This window comes from Hylobates moloch, unplaced genomic scaffold, assembly GCF_009828535.3.
Source record: "Hylobates moloch isolate HMO894 unplaced genomic scaffold, HMol_V3 SCAFFOLD_12, whole genome shotgun sequence".
NCBI classification, from domain to species: Eukaryota; Metazoa; Chordata; class Mammalia; order Primates; family Hylobatidae; genus Hylobates; species Hylobates moloch.
The window spans coordinates 50927526-50944307 of record NW_026652287.1 but is presented as its reverse complement, the minus strand read 5'-3'; the positions used below and the strand labels follow the sequence as shown (position 1 = coordinate 50944307).

At 53.9% G+C, this 16782-nt stretch overlaps 1 protein-coding gene and 1 non-coding gene across 2 annotated transcripts; both read right to left on the bottom strand.

Annotated features, from left to right (window-relative positions):
• Window positions 1-12889: 12889 nt before the first annotated feature.
• RPL18A (ribosomal protein L18a) lies at window positions 12890-16302 on the bottom strand. The gene is made up of 5 exons (XM_032170121.2): window positions 16211-16302; window positions 14716-14895; window positions 13979-14108; window positions 13173-13282; window positions 12890-13030 (listed from the first exon to the last, which is right to left on the bottom strand). Exons 1-5 carry the CDS (start codon window positions 16226-16228, stop codon window positions 12938-12940), a joined length of 531 nt encoding a protein of 176 aa, XP_032026012.1. The 5' UTR covers window positions 16229-16302; the 3' UTR covers window positions 12890-12937.
• On the bottom strand, window positions 13482-13614 carry LOC116479780 (small nucleolar RNA SNORA68). Its single transcript, XR_004251086.1, has one exon. It is a non-coding gene; the product is annotated as a small nucleolar RNA SNORA68 (small nucleolar RNA).
• Window positions 16303-16782: the final 480 nt, after the last annotated feature.

Genomic DNA, 16782 nt, shown 5'->3' with positions numbered 1-16782 from the left:
TCGGCAGCCTGTCCCCGCTCCGTCTGGGATGGGAAGCGGCGAGAGGGGCCGGGGCTCCCTGGGTTAGAAATCTGGGTTGTCGATGTCCGTGTCGGCCTCCCTGTCCCCGCTCTCTGTCTCTGCGTCTGCCCCTGCTGTCTGTCTGTCCTGCCACCTCGCCTCTCACTCTGGGTTCCGCTGTCCCGTGTAGTCGGCTGTCTGTCCCTCTCCCTGGGTGCTGTGCTCAGCGCTGACAGCTGGAGGTCGCCTTGGGGCTTACGGGAGCAGCTCGTGATTGTGGGTTGCAGATTTATTGGGCTCCCAGGTCACCGCGACTCCGCCTCCAGACCTAGGGGCGGGCAGGACCCGCACCCTTTCAGCCCTGGACTGGGACAGACAGGCCCGGACAGGCTACCTGGGTGGCTGCAGGGGGTGGTATCCGGGAGGCCTCCCAAATGCCCCTCCATCCCCATGCACCCACCCATCCCCATGCACTGTGATCTGCTGGTCACAGCTGTCACTGTCTGCTGTTGACAGGTGGGGAAATTGAGGCTCAGAGAGGGCATGTCACTTATCCAAGGCCGCACAGCCTGCTTCAGCACTCAAAGCCGCATTGTGCTTGAATACCTTGAGCTATGGGGAGCTCACTTTCAGGCAGAACTGGGGTTCACTTTCAGGGTTTCAGGGGACCCATAAAGAAAACTTACCTGGCTTTACCACCCCCAAACTGGCATGTGGGCCTACCCCCTTTCTCTAGAGCCTTAGGGAGTGGGCATCACTGAACCCCGCTCTTGGGCTAAGCTGGGTGGGAGACATTCAGAGCTCAAGTCCTGAGTGGTACATACTTGGGGAAGACTTTGCTCTTCCCTGGGCCTTAGTTTCCCCATCTGTAACAAGGATAAAATAGACCCTGCCTCAGAGGAATAAATGGGACGTGGTAACAAAAGCCTGGTACATGATAAGTGCCTCATTCATTTATTCCTTCATTCATTTCTCACTTCATTCATTCATTCATTCATTGGTTCCTTTGCAGATATGCCCCGAGAGTTGGCCCTGTGCCAGGCATAAATGGATCACTGAGGTGGTGCAGGGGGCTTTTAAGGTTATGAATCCGAATAAGTGGAGACCATGACCACCAGGGAGGTAGGGTCTGGCTTGTCCCTATCATATAGATGAGGAAACCAAGGTTGGGCGTGGGAGAAAGTCTACTGCGGGGGGTCACGCTACCATGAGAACCAAGGAGCTGTCATCTCAGGGCCCTTCTCTGGGGGACCCAGAAGGACTTTGACCTCTGGAGGTTCTGGTCTCTGGGTTCAAGTCTCAGCTCAGCCTCCAACTTTCTGGGCGACCACGCATCTCAAACTTGCTTCCCTTCTCCATAAGCTGGTGGAATCTGAAATCCTGGGGGTTGAATGAAACAGCATCAGAGGCCAGGCATGATGGCTTATGCCTGTAATCCCAGCACTTTGGGAGGCTGAAGTGGGAGGATCATTTGAGTCCCAGAATTCGAGACTACCCTGAGTGACATAGTGAGACCCTGTCTGTATGAAAAATACAAAAATTAGTGAGGCATGGTGGCACATGCCTGTAATCCCAGCTACTCAGGAGGCTGAAGTGGGAGGATCGCTTGAGCATGGAAGGTCGAGGCTGCAACGAGCTGTGGTCGAGAACTGCAGGGCACTCCAGCCTGGGCTGGGCAGCACAGTAAGACCCCGTCTCCAAAAAAAAAAAAAAAAAAAAAAAAGGTGCGTTCGAGTGCTTCTCGACAGCCTCTGCTGCCCCCTGGTGGCCCCCTCTGGCCTACCCTGCACTGGCCGCTCCTGCTGGGTCCAGCGTTTCTCCACCCGTCCCCATGTAACCCCCGGACAGTCCTCTCGCTCCCTCTCCGCTGTGCAGGCTGGGCCTGTCCCTCCTCACGGGGCTGTGATACTGCGGCGGCTACACAGGCACCTGTTGCCTGCTGGCGCGTACCTCCTGCCCTCGCCAGGAGAGTGGGTTGGGCACCAAGTTCTTTCTCCTTCCACCCTGGTCAGGCATCCTCCTGGAAACCCGGTTGGAAAAGGGGAGATCCGGGCGGGCGCGGTGTCTCACGCCTGTAATCCCAGCACTTTGGGGGGCCGAGGTGGATGGGTCTCTTGAGATCCGTTCAAGACCAGTCTGGCCAACATGGTGAAACCCCATCTCTACTAAAAATACAAAAATTAGCCGGGCGTAGTGGCGGGCGCCTGTAATCCCAGCTACTTGGGAGGCTGAGGGGGAAAATCGCTTGAGCCCGGGAGGCGAAGGTTGCAGTGAGCCGAGATCCTGCCACTTCACTCCAGCCTGGGCGACAGAGAGAGATTCTGTCTCAAAAAACAAATAAATAAATAAAAATCAAGGCCGGGCGCGGTGGCTCAAGCCTGTAATCCTAGCACTTTTCGGGGCCGAGGCGGGCAGATCATGAGGTCAGGAAATCGAGACCATCCAGGCCAACATGGTGAAACCCTGAAAGCCAAGCCATCGCATCCCCTGTGACTTGCACATATATGCCCAGGTGGCCTGAAGTAACCGAAGCATCACAAAAGAAGTGAAAATGCCCTGCCCTGCCTTAACTGATGACATTCCACCACAAAAGAAGTGAAAATAGCCTTAACTGATGACATTCCACCATTGTGATTTGTTTCTGCCCCACCCTCACTGATCAATGTACTTTTTAATCTCCTCCACCCTTAAGAAGGTTCTTTATAATTTTCCCCACCCTTAAGAAGGTTCTTTGTAATTCTCCCCACCCTTGAGAATGTACTTTGTGAGATCCACCCGCTGCCCACAAAACATTGCTCCTAACTCCACCGCCTATCCTCAAACCTATAAGAACTAATGATAATCCCACCACCCTTCGCTGACTCTCTTTTCGGACTCAGCCTGCCTGCACTAGGTGAAATAAACAGCCTTGTTGCTCGCACAAAGCCTGTTTGGTGGTCTCTTCACACGGTCGCGCATGAAATTTGGTGCCATGACTTGGATCATGTTCTTTGCTCCGTGAGAAAGATCCACCTACAACCTCAGGTCCTCAGACGGACCAGCCCAAGAAACTCTCACCAATTTCAAATCCGGTAAGCGGCCTCTTTTTACTCTCTTCTCCAACCTCCCTCACTATCCCTCAACCTCTTTCTCCTTTCAATCTTGGCGCCACACTTCAATCTCTCCCTTCTCTTAATTTCAATTCCTTTCATTTTCTGGTAGAGACAAAGGAGACATGTTTTATCCGTGGACCCAAAACTCCAGCGCCAGTCACAGACTGGGAAAGCAGCCTTCCCTTGGTGTTTAATTATTGCAGGGATGCCTCTCTGATTATTCAACCACATTTCAGAGGTGTCAGACCACACAGGGACGCCTGCCTTGGTCCTTCACCCTTAGTGGCAAGTCCTGCTTTTCTGGGGGAGAGGCAAGTACCCCAACCCCTTCTCTCCATGTCTCTACCCCTTCTCCACCTTTCTGGGGGGCAAGAAAGCCCCAACCCCTTCTCCTTCACCCTTAGTGGCAAGTCCCGCTTTTCTAGGGGAGGGGCAAGTACCCCGACCTATTATCTCTGCACCCCAATCCCTTATTTCTGTGCCCTGACCTCTTATCTCTGCACCCCAATCCCTTATTGCCACACCCCAACCTCTTATCTCTGTACCCCAACCCCTTATTTCCATGCCCCAACCCCTTTCCTGCTTTTCCGGAGGGTAAGAACCCCCGAACCCCTTCCCTTCGTGTCTCTACTCTCTCTTTTCTCTAGGCTTGCCTCCTTCACTATGGGTAACCTTCCACCCTCCATTCCTCCTTCTCCCTTAGCCTGTGTTCTCAAGAACTTAAAACCTCTTCAACTCACACCTGACCTAAAACCTAAATGCCTTATTTTCTGCTGCAACACCGCTTGGCCCCAATACAAACTTGACAATGGCTCTAAATGGCCAGAAAATGGCACTTTCGATTTCTCCATCCTACAGGACCTAAATCATTTTTGTCGAAAAATGGGCAAATGGTCTGAGGTGCCTTACGTCCAGGCATTTTTCACATTTCGTTCCCTCCCTAGTCTCTGTTCTCAGTGCGATTCCTCCCAAATCCTCCTTCTTTCCCTCCCGCCTGTCCCCTCAGTCCCAACCCCAAGCGTTGCTGAGTCTTTCCAGTCTTCCTTTTCTACAGACCCATCTGACCTCTCCCCTCCTCCTCAGGCTGCTCGTCGCCAGGCCCAGCTAAGTCCCAATTCTTCCTCAGCCTCCGCTCCTCCACCCTATAATCCTTCTACCACCTCCCCTCCTCACACCTGGTCCGGCTTACAGTTTAGTTCTGTGACTAGCTCTTCCCCACCTGCCCAACAATTTCCTCTTAGAGAGGTGGCTGGAGCTGAAGGCATAGTCAGGGTACATGTACCTTTTTCTTTATCAGACCTCTCTCAGATCAGTCAGCATTTAGGCTCTTTCTCATCAGACCCCACTAAATATATACAGGAATTCCAATATCTAACTCTGTCCTACAATTTAACCTGGAGTGACTTAAATGTCATCCTGACTTCTACCCTCTCCCCAGATGAACAGGAAAGAGTTTTTTCTCTAGCCCAATCTCACGCTGATAACCACCGGCTTCACGAGCCAGACCTCCAGGAAGGCATTACAGCAGTTCCCCAAGAGGATCCCCAATGGAACTACCAGGCAAATTCCCCAGGTATAGCTAGTTGAGATTACATGATTTCCTGCCTAGTTGAAGGGCTTAGAAGGCAGCTTACAAAGCTGTTAATTATGACAAGCTTAAAGAAACTACCCAAGGTAAAGATGAAAACCCAGCCCAGTTCATGGCTCGCTTAGCAGCAATCCTTAGATGCTATTCCGCCCTAGACCCAGAAGGGCCAGAAGGCTGCCTTATTCTTAATATGCATTTTATCACCCAATCCACTCCTGACATTAGGAAAAAACTTCAAAAATTAGAATGTGGCCCTCAAACCCCACAACAGGAATTAATCAACCTCACCTTCAAGGTATACAATAATAGAGAGGAAGCAGCCAGACGGCAATGCATTTCTGAGTTACAATTACTTGCCTCTGCTGTGAGACAAAACCCAGCCACACCTCCAGCATACAAGAACTTCAAAATGCCTAAGCCGCACACGCCTAAGCCGCAGCAGTCAAGCATTCCTACAAGACTTCCTCCATCAGGATCTTGCTTCAAGTGCCAGAAATCTGGCCACTGGGCCAAGGAATGCCCGCAGCCCGGGATTCCCCCCAAGCCATGTCCCATCTTTGCAGGGACCCACTGGAAGGTAGACTGCCCAGCTCGCCTAGCAGCCACTCCTAGAGCCCCTAAAGCTCTGGCCCAAGGCTCTCTGACTGACTCCTTCTCAGATCTGCTTGGCTTAGCGACTGAAAATGGATGCTGCCCAATCGCCTCGGAAGCCCCTGGAACATCACGGATGCCGAGCTTCGGGTAACTCTCACAGTGGAGGGTAAGTCCATCCCCTGTTTAATCGATACGGGGGGCTACCCACTCCACGTTGCCTTCTTTTCAAGGGCCTGTTTCCCTCGCCCCGATAACTGTTGTGGGTATTGACGGCCAAGCTTCAAAGCCCCTGAAAACTCCCCCACTCTGGTGCCAACTTGGACAACACTCTTTTATGCACTCTTTTTTAGTTATCCCCACCTGCCCAGTTCCCTTATTAGGCCGAAATATTTTAACCAAATTATCTGCTTCCCTGACTATTCCTGGACTACAGCCACATCTCATTGCTGCCCTTCTCCCTAACCCAAAGCCTCCTTCGCATCTTCCTCTCGTATTCCCCCACCTTAACCCACAAGTATGGGACATCTCTACTCAATTCATACAAAACCGTATCCAGGCCATCACCAATAATTCTAAATGACAAATGTTTCTTCTAACAGTCCCACAACATCACCCCTTACCACAAAATCTTCCTTCAGCTTAATCTCTCCCACTCTAGGTTCCCACACCGCCCCAATCCCACTCACAGCAGCCCTGAGAAACATCGCCCATTATCTCTCCATACCATCCCCCAAAATTTTCACTGCCCCAACACTTCAACACTATTTTGTTTAATTTTTCTTATTAATATAAGAAGGCAGGAATGTCAGGCCTCTGAGCCCAAGCCAAGCCATCGCATCCCCTGTGACTTGCACATATATGCCCAGGTGGCCTGAAGCAACTGAAGCATCACAAAAGAAGTGAAAATGCCCTGCCCTGCCTTAACTGATGACATTCCACCACAAAAGAAGTGAAAATAGCCTTAACTGATGACATTCTACCATTGTGATTTGTTTCTGCCCCACCCTCACTGATCAATGTACTTTGTAATCTCCGCCACCCTTAAACAGGTTCTTTATAATTTCCCCCACTCTTAAGAAGGTTCTTTGTAATTCTCCCCATCCTTGAGAATGTACTCTGTGAGATCCACCCCCTGCCCACAAAACATTGCTCCTAACTCCACCACCTATCCTCAAACCTATAAGAACTAATGATAATCTCACCACCCTTTGCTGACTCTCTTTTTGGACTCAGCCCGCCTGCACCCAGGTGAAAATAAGCAGCCATGTTGCTCACAGAAAGCCTGTTTGGTGGTCTCTTCACACGGACTTGCATGAAACCCGTCTCTACTAAAAATGCAAAAATTAGCCGGGTGTGATGGCAGGCGCCTGTAGTCCCAGCTACTCGGGAGGCTGAGGCAGGAGAATCGCTTGAACCTGGGAGGCGGAGGTTGCAGTGAGCAGAGATCCTGCCACTGCACTCCAGCCTGGTGACAGAGCGAGACTGTACTTGCAAAGCCCTGCAGACCAATGTAAACATATGCAAATTGTGCAAATACATGTAAATGGACGCCTTCTCTCCAGGGAAGTTCTGGGAAGTCATAGCTTCTCTTCTTCCCACCGTGGGGGTCCAGGCTGCAGCCAGAGGCCTGGGCTGAGGCCGGTTCATTGAGTGCATACTGTGTGCAGGGCCCTCCACCAGGTGCTGGGGACACAGCATGATCCAGGTGGACCCACCCCAGGGTGGTGATGGCCCTGACCTCACCAGCAAATAAATACTCATTTCAGCCGGGCGCCGTGGCTCACACCTGTAAACCCAATACTTTGGGAGGCTGAGGTGGGAGGATCGCCAGAGCCCGGAAGGTCGAGGCTGCAGTAAGCAGTGATCACACCACTGAATTCCAGCCTGGATACGGGGCGAGCGGAGACAGACAATCACGGGGTATCTTCTGGGCCTCCAGAAGGGGTGTGGATTTTGTTCTGAGGGTGCTGGGGAACTCTAGGAGAGTTTGGAGCAGGTGAGGAGTCTGATGAGATTTCTAGATTCTGAAAAATTGGTCATATCCAAGTGGCGGGAGTGGGGTGGCTGCCGAGTAGGGAGAGGAGGGTGGATTTGGAATGCACTTTGGAATTCCTAAGGAGGCCTGGAGTGAAGGCCCCTGTAGAGTGGGCAGAACCATCTCCTGCCCTAGGAGAGGGAATTGTGAGCCTGGAGAGGAAAAGCAGCAGAGTGGGGAGAATCAGGTCACACCTTCCTTGACTGTGATTCCAATCATAGGAGCGGGAAGCATGACCCCAAGATGTGAGTTAGGAAGGGCCCAAGGCCACGGCAGACAATGTGAGCAGAATGTGCAGGAATGGGAGAGTGGCAGCAGTGTCGGGGCACTGTCCCCTGCCCCTTGGTTCCCTGGGAGATGCAGCAGGGGTTGGGGTGAGAAGTTGTGAGCTGCTGTGACTGCAGCATGACCTGCTGGGTGGCCCTGGACATCAATTCCCCTTCTGTGAGCTAGGAGCAACAGTGGGATTTGAACCCACGCCATGGGAAGCCAGAATCTGTCCTTGAACTTCAACTCTGCACTCAACAAGTGCAAAAAGGACAGTTTAGGTGGCTCATGCCTATAATCTCAGCACTTTGGGAGGCCAAGCCAGGAAGATGGCTAGAGGCTAGGAGTTGGTGACCAGCCTGAACAATATAGTGAGACCCCAACTCTACAATTTTGTTTGTTTGTTTTTTGTATTTTTAGTAGAGAAGGGGTTTCACCATGTTGGCCAGGCTGGTCTCGAACTCCTGACCTCACGTGATCCACCTACCTCTGCTTCCCAGAGTGCTGGGATTACAGGTGTGAGCCACCGTGCCCAGCCAAAAGTTTTTAAAAATTAGCCGAGTTTGATGGTGTGCACCTGTGGTCTCAGCTACTTAGGAGGCTGAAGCAGAAGGATTGCTTGAGCTGGGGAGGTTGAGGCTGCAGTGAACAGTGATTGTGCCACTGTACTTCAGCCTGGGCGACAGAAGGAGACCCTGTCTCTAAAAAAATAAATAAATGCAAACTATTCTTCCTTGTTGCTGCTGCTGTCTGTAAGATTCCATAATTCGACCGGGCACGGTGGCTCACGCTTGTAATCCCAACACTTTTGGAGGCCCAGGCAGGTGGATCATCTGAGATCAGGAGTTCAAGCCCACCCTGGCCAACATGATGAAACCCCGTGTCTACCAAAAATACAACAAACTAGCCAGGCATGGTGGCGGGCACATGTAATCCCAGCTACTGGGGATGCCGAAGCAGGAGAATCGCTTGAACCTGAGAGACAGAGGTTGCAGTAAGCTGAGATCGTGCCATTGCACTCCATCCTGGGCAGCAAGGGTGAAACTCCATCTCAAAAAAAAAAAAAAGATTCCATAATTCTAAGTCCTGAGACTCAACTGTGAGTCTCAGATTCTGTGATTCTCATATAGTCTCTCTTGGTTGCAGGAACTAGGGCTGGGGTCTCTTGGGGTCCCTACTCGTCTGTCCTGCGTTGGCACTGCCCTTGTCCCCATTGGTTCTGACTCAGGAGCAGAGGTGCAGGGCGGGTCAGGGATGGGAGGCTTTGAAAGTCGCTCCCCCAGGGATCACAGCCCTACCGAGGTGACACCTGGCACTTGACAAGCCCAGGAACGAGACCCAGGAGCGCCTCGGCACCTGAGGAGGTGGGAGGAGTTCCTGGATTCCTGCCCTTGTTTATCCTTGGGTTAACTGGGTGAGCCCGGATAGGACCTGTCTCGCTCCAGACCCCAGCAGACATCCAGGCTCTCCCTGGCCAGCCTCTGCCGCATCAGCCCCACTCACAGCCACGTGAAAGGACCTATTTCTGCCCAGCCCCAGGGCTCCGCTCTGGTTGGTCTTGTACCTCCTCTCCTCAACAGCCAGGGGTGGTTCTTTTTTGTTTGCTTATTTTTTGTATTTGTTTTTCTGAGACAGGGTCTCGCTCTGTTGCCCAGGCTGGAGTGCAGTGGAGAGGTTACAGCTCACTGCAACCTCAACCTTCTGGGCTCAAGTGATCCTCCTGCCTCAGACTCCCAAGTAGCTGGGACTACGGGCACACCACCACCACGCCCAGCCTCTGCATGGGGTTGTGACTGTTCCTCTCCCTCCTGAGAAAGAACCAGGGTCTGTCTATTCCTTCAAGCACCCACACCGGAATTAACAGAGGCCCCTGCACAAAGTAGGGGCTCAAGGACGATTGAGTCTGCAACAAAGGGATGGTGTGTGGGGTGGGGGCAGGCACGTGGAGTTTAGGTAGAGGATTGGATATGACAGATGGGTGGATGGGTAAATAGATGGATGTTTGGGTGGATAGATGGATGAATGGATGGATAAATGGATGTATGTATGGACTGGTGGATGGTTGGATGGGTGAATGGATGGACGGATGGATGGACGGGTGGGTGGATAGATGGATGGGTGGGTGGGTGGATGGATGGAATGGGTAGGTGGATGAGTTGATGGATGGGTGGATGAATGGATGGGGTGGGTGGATTGAGTGGACAAATGGATGGACAGGTAGCCGGTTGGATGGTGGAGGAACCTGTGACTGAATGGAAGGATGGGGATTGGCAGGGGGTAGGGGAATTTGGTGGTAGAGGGGCTTCTGGGCACATTTATGAGAGGCTGAGTAGATGGCAAGGTGGGTGAATAGGTGCAGGCTAGTGATCTGGGAGCACATTCATCATCTGTCAGTGGCTCCTCAATAATGGGATTGGCCTCTATGTCTCAGCTGGTTGGGGCACAGCTCTCTCAACTGGTTCCCAGGCTGCTGCCACGTGGGTGAAGCCCTGGAGGGGCTCCAAGGCACAGGGAGGTGACTGAGGTGGAGACGAGGGTATGCAGTGGGCTTTGGTGGGACCCTGAGCCTTCTGTGCCTTCCACTCTCCTGATATCTCATCCTCCAACTCACCTAGTATCACCTCGCCTGCCCCACAGCCTGGAGGGATCACCACCCTCACTTTATACAGGAAGAAATGGCTCAGAGTGGGCAGGGACTTCCAGGCAGTTATCATGGCCTGAGTCCACAGTGCCACGCCCTGCTTCAGGCCCAGCTCAAGGTAAGGTCACATCTAGCAGAGCAGCTCCATTACAGCCTAAGCAGGACTCATGTCTCCTCCCCATGTTCTAATCAAGAAGGTAGAAGGGTCAAGCCTCAGGGAGGGGGGCAGCACTGCACAGGGTCAAGTACCGGAGATCCTTCTCCCTTGCTGCTCCTGTGTGTTGCTTCTTCAAGGTCCAAAATGACTGCTGGAGCACTGGCCTTCATGCCCACATACCAGCCAGATGCGTTCTTTCTTGGAAATGGCACATCACTAGCATATTTTTGTTTTGTTTGGTCTCGCCCTGTTGCCAGGCTGGAGTACAGTGGCACGATCGTGGTTCACTGCAGCCCCAACCTCCAGGCTCAAGTGATTCTCACACCTCAGGCCCCCAAGTAGCTGGGACTACAAATGTGCACAACACCCAGCTAATGTTACTTGGTAAAGACAGGGTCTCACTATGTCTACCAGTCTGGTCTCAAACTCCTGGCCTCAAGTGATCCTCCTACCTCAGCCTCCCAAAGTGCTGAGATGACAGCCATGAGCCACACCTGGCCATCGCTACGGAGGTTAGAAAATGTATTTTCTTTTCTGGATGGCACTTAAGTATGAAGATTCCCTTATGGAGAAAGGAGAGTTTGTACCAGAAACCACAAAAGATGAATGAAATTCAGGCAAAATTTTAAAATTTCCAGCTAGCACCGCCCCCCTCCAATATACTCTAAGGAACATCAAAAGATATCCCGGGCCAGGCGGGGTGGCTCACACCTGTAACCCCAGCACTTTGGGAGGCCAAGGCAGGTGGCATGAGGTCAGGAGTTTGAGACTAGCCCAGCCCACATGGTGAAACCCCGTCTGTACTAAAAATACAAAAAATTAGCCAGGCATGGTGGTGGGCACCTGTAATTCTAGCTACTCTGGTGGCTGAGGCAGAAGAATCCCTTGAACCTGGGAGGCAAAGGTTGCAGTGAGCTGGGACTGTGCCACTGCACTCCAACATGGGCAACAGAGCGAGACTCCGTCTCAAAAAAAAAAAAAAAAAAAGGTATCCTGGAAAAATGTATGACTTTTCCCAAGCTTTTGCCCCACATATGCAAAGAGCTTTCACAAAACAAAAAGGATACCATGGGAAAGTTGAGCCCCTCCTGGATATACTGGGTGACACACATGGCCCCTGCCCTCTCAGAACTAGTGGGGGATAGAAATCAAACATAGCTCAGTCCCGGGAACCTATGTGCAGTTTGTAACTCAAGTGAGGCCAGCCTGGGGGAATCCGTGGTATTCCAGGCAAGTGTGAAGGCCCTAGGGTGGCAAGGAGCCAGCTGTTGGGGACCCGTGGGGTTCTGTGGTCTACAGGCCTGTCCCCAGGCCTGGGTCTTACCCAGAACGCGTGCTTATGTGCTGACCCTGCCCAGGCTCTGGGCGCCTCTCCAAGTTCCTGGGTGTCGCAACACCCCCCAGGTGAGGCTGGAAGAGGCCTGGTTTCCTGGAAACCACACAGCTCCTCCACAGGTGGAGGAAAGGCTGTGTCCTTGCCCTGAGTGTGGTGGTGCCCCTGTAGTCCCAGCTACTTGGGAGGCTGAGGCAGGAGGACCACTTGAGCCCAGAAAGTCGAGGTTACAGTGAGCCATGATCTCTCCACTGCACTCCAGCCAGGGAGACAGAGCAAGACCCTCTTTCAAAAAGTTGTAACTACTACCTAGTCCTGGCTTCCTCCTGATCCTGGGCTCTCTGGGACAAAAGAGGGCCCCATAGGCTGCCCCAGCACCTGCACAGCGTCACTTCCCACATCAATGTGGAACCCCATGTTGAGATCAAGACAGCAAGCCCCAGAAGGGCCGCTGGCCCAGAACAGAGCTGCCCAAGGTCATGCAACAAAGGATGGGAGGCTCCCAGAGCCTGAGCTCTTGGCTGTGTCTCAAGCTTCTCCAATGCCAGCTTAGCCTCCACCTGACAGAAGGACTCAGCCAGGGTGGGATTAGTGTCATGCCTGGAATTTTCCAGGCCTGAAGCAGTTTCCTGGAGACAAGTACCTGTGGTGAGTCCTTGACCTCCTTGGGCAAGATGAGGGCGTCATCTAAGAGGCCCCCAACCAGTGAAAGGGAAACAGCCCTCAAGCAGCAGAGTGCCCCTCAGGTGCCCTCTTGTGTCTACTCTGAGAACTTTGGGAACCAGAGACTTAGGGGAATCCCCAGGGAGTGAACCCCAACCCCACTATCTAGGGAGATTCTCCCTGGTCCAGACCCAGCAGTGGAGCCTGGGAGGCCTGTGTCTCACAAGGCAGTTGGGACAGATTTAGGGGCCCAGGACAGACAGTACCCCTGCAGCGCATAGCCCAGGGCTGCCAGCAGGGCTGAGAACTGACCAAGCAAGAGGGAGCTCAGGGGTGGGGGCTCCTGGAGGGCCCACTCCAGGACAGGAGGATGTGAGGGTTGGTTTGTTTGCACTGAAGACCCCTCCTCCAGGACAGAGAAATGGCAGCTCAGCTGCACCCCAGGAGGTGACTGGGCTGGCCTCTCATAGCACCCCTTTGAGCTCTGCAGTGTGCAAAGAAAACACGCGGCGAGCACCGGGGCGTTCCTGAGTTTATTTGGGGCACACCTGGGTGAGGGCCCTGCACCTAGAAGAAGGTGTTGGGCCTCTTGGTGGTGAAGCGTGGCTTGTGCTGACGGCGCAGGACCCGGTGGGGCAGCGGGAACTTGATCTTGGAGTCCTGTGAGGAGGGGAGGTATGTTGAGGGGTTGGAAGCCTCTTAACACCTCATCCTGTGGGGCCACCGAGGTGTAGCCGCCCCCCAATGGGCTCCTGCGTCAGAGCAGGCGTTTCTCTCCAGGGAAGTCCCCCAGGGCACTCACGTGGAACTGCTTGACAGCCGGCCGGCGGCACTTGCTGGCTGCGATCTCCTCCACCTTCATGATTTGAATGGAGTGGGCCCGGGCGCGGTGCCGGGCACCCATGTCTCGGTCTGTGGAAAGGAGTGGGGCCAGGGTGACAGTGTTGCCTGGGTTCTGGGCATTCAGCAAACCTCCTGAGTGCCTGCCCAATGACCTGACACATCCTGTTGGTCACAGCAACTGCCTGAGGGCTCGGGGCTCACGGGAAGGTGGTGGTGGGGGGAAGCGAGACAGCCCAAGGCCTGGGTCCCAGCAGGCACTGGCCACTAGAGTTGTGGAACCTCCAAATTCACTTTGAGGGGCACGGCCACAGCCCCCCAAAGGCGACGAGATCCGCTTGCTGTTTGCACCTCTGTTTAAACCACTGCTATAAGAAACAGTGATTCTTGGGTTTAGGTGCAATCAGGGAGGTGTGGGGGTCGCACAGACCCTGGGAGGTGAGCCAGGGAAAGGGTGTCAGCTCCCAACACCGGGCAGGGGTTCAATTCGGTTCTAAGTGGGTCCCAGAAAACAGTGGTGATGTGGATCCCAGTCTAAACAAGGTGCAGACCCAAAAAGGGAGTTTCCAGATGCGATGTGATTTACAACCGAGCCTGGCAGGGCTCTCAGAAAAGTGCCATCTGGGGCCTGGGGCATCCTCTCATCTTCCTGTGCCCCGCCACCAGCTCTGAGACTCTCCTGCGCTGGGAACCTCTGGCATTTGCCCTGCCTCAGTGTGAGGGAGTCAAGGAGGGTCTAAAAAGCTGGAGGCGGGACAGGCAGCTTACAGCACTGGGTGACAGCGCCTGCGGTGGTCAGGTCCCGGTATTCCCGGTACATGTTGTGGGTGCCGCTCCGGGAGTCATAGCGCAGCCAGATCCCAAAGTTCTTCACCCGCAGGGGGGACTTCTCAAACACCTGCCAAGGAGAGGCCACAGGGAAATGTGAGAGCAGCAAGCCGGATCTGCTCTAGCCCCATCTTCACTGAACCCTCGGCCTCTAAAGCACATCCCAGGCTCCAGGCCGACTCTACGGCCAGACTCTTGTGTCTCAGTTTCCCAGCCTCACCTACCTTCAGGCACCCTCTGGGAGCCTGAGGTAAGGGAACTTCCCATGGCAACAGCCAGGCTTCTGCCACGGACACCAACCCAGCCCCAGATGCAGTTCCTGAACTCAAGTCTCCTGGGACCTGTCTGGGCCAACCTAGCTACCACCCACTGACCAGACAGCCATCGCCTCTCCTCACTTGACAGACAGGGCCCAGGGAAGACAGCACCAACCAAGGTGTCCCACCATGCCACCCACCCGCTCCCTGGCTTTCTAATCAGGGAAATGGCACATAAGCTCTGCTCCAGTCCCGTGACCCAGGCAGAAACACAACCTGAGGCTCTGATTTCCGATGTGCTGGGATTACAGGCGTGAGCTACCGCGCCCGGTCGATGTCTGATTAATTCTTGAGATGCACAATGTCCCCCATGAGGCACAAATCCACTCCAGACCCCACGTAGCCCCGGCCTCTCCATACCTGACCACAGTAGACAATCTCCCCTGAAGACTTCTTCATTTTCTTTAACTGAGATACGAAGTACCAGAAGCGGGACTTGGCGACGACATGATTAGGTGCAAAGATTCGCATGCGGTAGAGGGGCGGTGTGTGGCATTTGGGGGTGGGCAGGCAGCGACCCACTACCTTGTACTCTCGTAGCTGAAAGGAAACGGGTGAGGTTAAGGCCAGCACCCAGAAGCAACTGTGGAGATCCACCTCACTCCCTTTCCTGCACCTAGTGACCACAGATTCGGGAAGCAGGAGACAGGGCCACCCCAGGTACTCCATGTGGATTCCTGGTGACTGTGGGTCACACTCCCGACCACAACTTTATCCACAAAATGAACCGAGGAGAGGGAGGTCTCCAGGGAGGATTAATTGAGTTGCCTGTCTCTCCTCTGCTAAGGGTTTCAGACCAGGAAAGCTGAGGCTTAGACCCACAGCCTCCTTTCTTCATGCTGCAGTCCCGAATTGCTTCGCAGTCCCCGTGAAAGCCACTCTGCACCTCAAAACATCCAGCCAACATCTTTTTTCACCCTGAGGCCTACAGACAGTGACCAGCATGGGATCTCACAGCCCATTCCAGACAGAACTAGGACAAGACCTCAGGTCTCTCCCCAGCCCTGGGATCCCTGCACTGTCGCCACGCGAGCTGCGGCTGCCTCCGTTTTCCCAACTGCAATCCAAACATTTGGCCCAGGGAAGGCTCCCGGTTTACAGATGCAGGGGTGAGAATCTTTGGTCAAGTCCAGGCTCTGTGATATGACACAAAGAAACCACCTCTGAAACTGACTCGGCCAGCTTTTCGCTAGTATCAATGAAAAAGTCACAAATTATCGCAGTTCCTACTTTTACTGTGAACCTGACCCATTGGCCTCGGCACCACACGTTCAGAAAGGGAACGATGAGGCCCACCCCTTTGACAGCAAGGAAACTGAGGCTGGAGATCTGGACATAATACACCCACTCCATAGGAGTCCAGATTCTCCTATCTCTGCGCCATAACGCCGTTTGATTCTATCCAGTATGTGTCACAGCGTTAACCCTCGCGCTCCCCATTTCGGCTCACTGTTAGCAATTTCCATCTGCTTTTCACAGCCATTCCGAGAGAAAAAAAAATACTATTGCTCCACCATCACGTGACACATTGCAGACAGGAAAACAGAAACTTGGCGGCTCGACGAGGTGCTGGGGTTCGGGCCTCCAAGCTGCGCGACTTATTCCTTCCCCTGGGAAGAAGACCCGGAGTCCTTGGGCCCCCGCGATCCCTGAGCTGGCCCAGGCCACGCATCGCTCTCTCCACGCGGCGCCCACGATGGCCGCCATGTTGGGTGCAACAAGAGAAGGCGGCGCGCGGCCAAGGAGGACCCAGACAAGAGCGCGCGGCACCAACCCGACCCACGCCACCTCTGCAGGCCCCCGATGGGGCCTGGGCCCCATTCCTTGGCCCCCTGCCGCGCCGCGCCCGCCTTACTGTGCCCGAGGCCTTCATAGCGTCCTCTCCACGCTCGCCGCCACCCGCAAAAGGAAGTATTCTCTTTCGCGCAGCCGTTCACCAGGCCTTCACTACCGGAAGACCCGCCCTCTCAATGCCGCACGCCCATTGGCTTCTCTGCTCCGCACTCAAAGCGACCCGCGTCTTCATTGGCTACCGATCCACCTGCTACTCAAAGCTCTGCCTCTCTTCAGCGAGACTTCGCTTCCCAGAAGGCAACGAGGCAAGCTCCACCTGTTCCACTACGACCGTAACGGAGCGTCGGCGCGCGCGGCACGTCGGGAGTTGTAGGCACTCCGACAGTCCCGGCTGCAACTGTGGGCGGCGGCGCGCGCCGCCTGCAGGATACCTAAGCATTGAACGGGACTTCGGGTGGCTGCGGTGTTTACGGTGAGATCCCGATGCTTCACCCCGGGGCCTCATCCTCCGGGGAGGTGTGTTACGGAGATCTCCACCAGATACCTGAGGGTATCTGTAAAATGAGAATACAAATTATATATTTTTCTCCTAGCGATGTTGCAGCACGAATATTGAGTAAGCACTGGAATGCC

Coding starts and splice junctions, on each gene's coding strand:
- RPL18A (XM_032170121.2), bottom strand. Junction 14,109..14,715: donor AGATTGTCTACTGTGGTCAG/GTATGGAGAGGC, acceptor TCTCCTTGGCAG/GTGTTTGAGAAGTCCCCCCT. Junction 13,031..13,172: donor CGGCTGTCAAGCAGTTCCAC/GTGAGTGCCCTG, acceptor CCCTCCTCACAG/GACTCCAAGATCAAGTTCCC.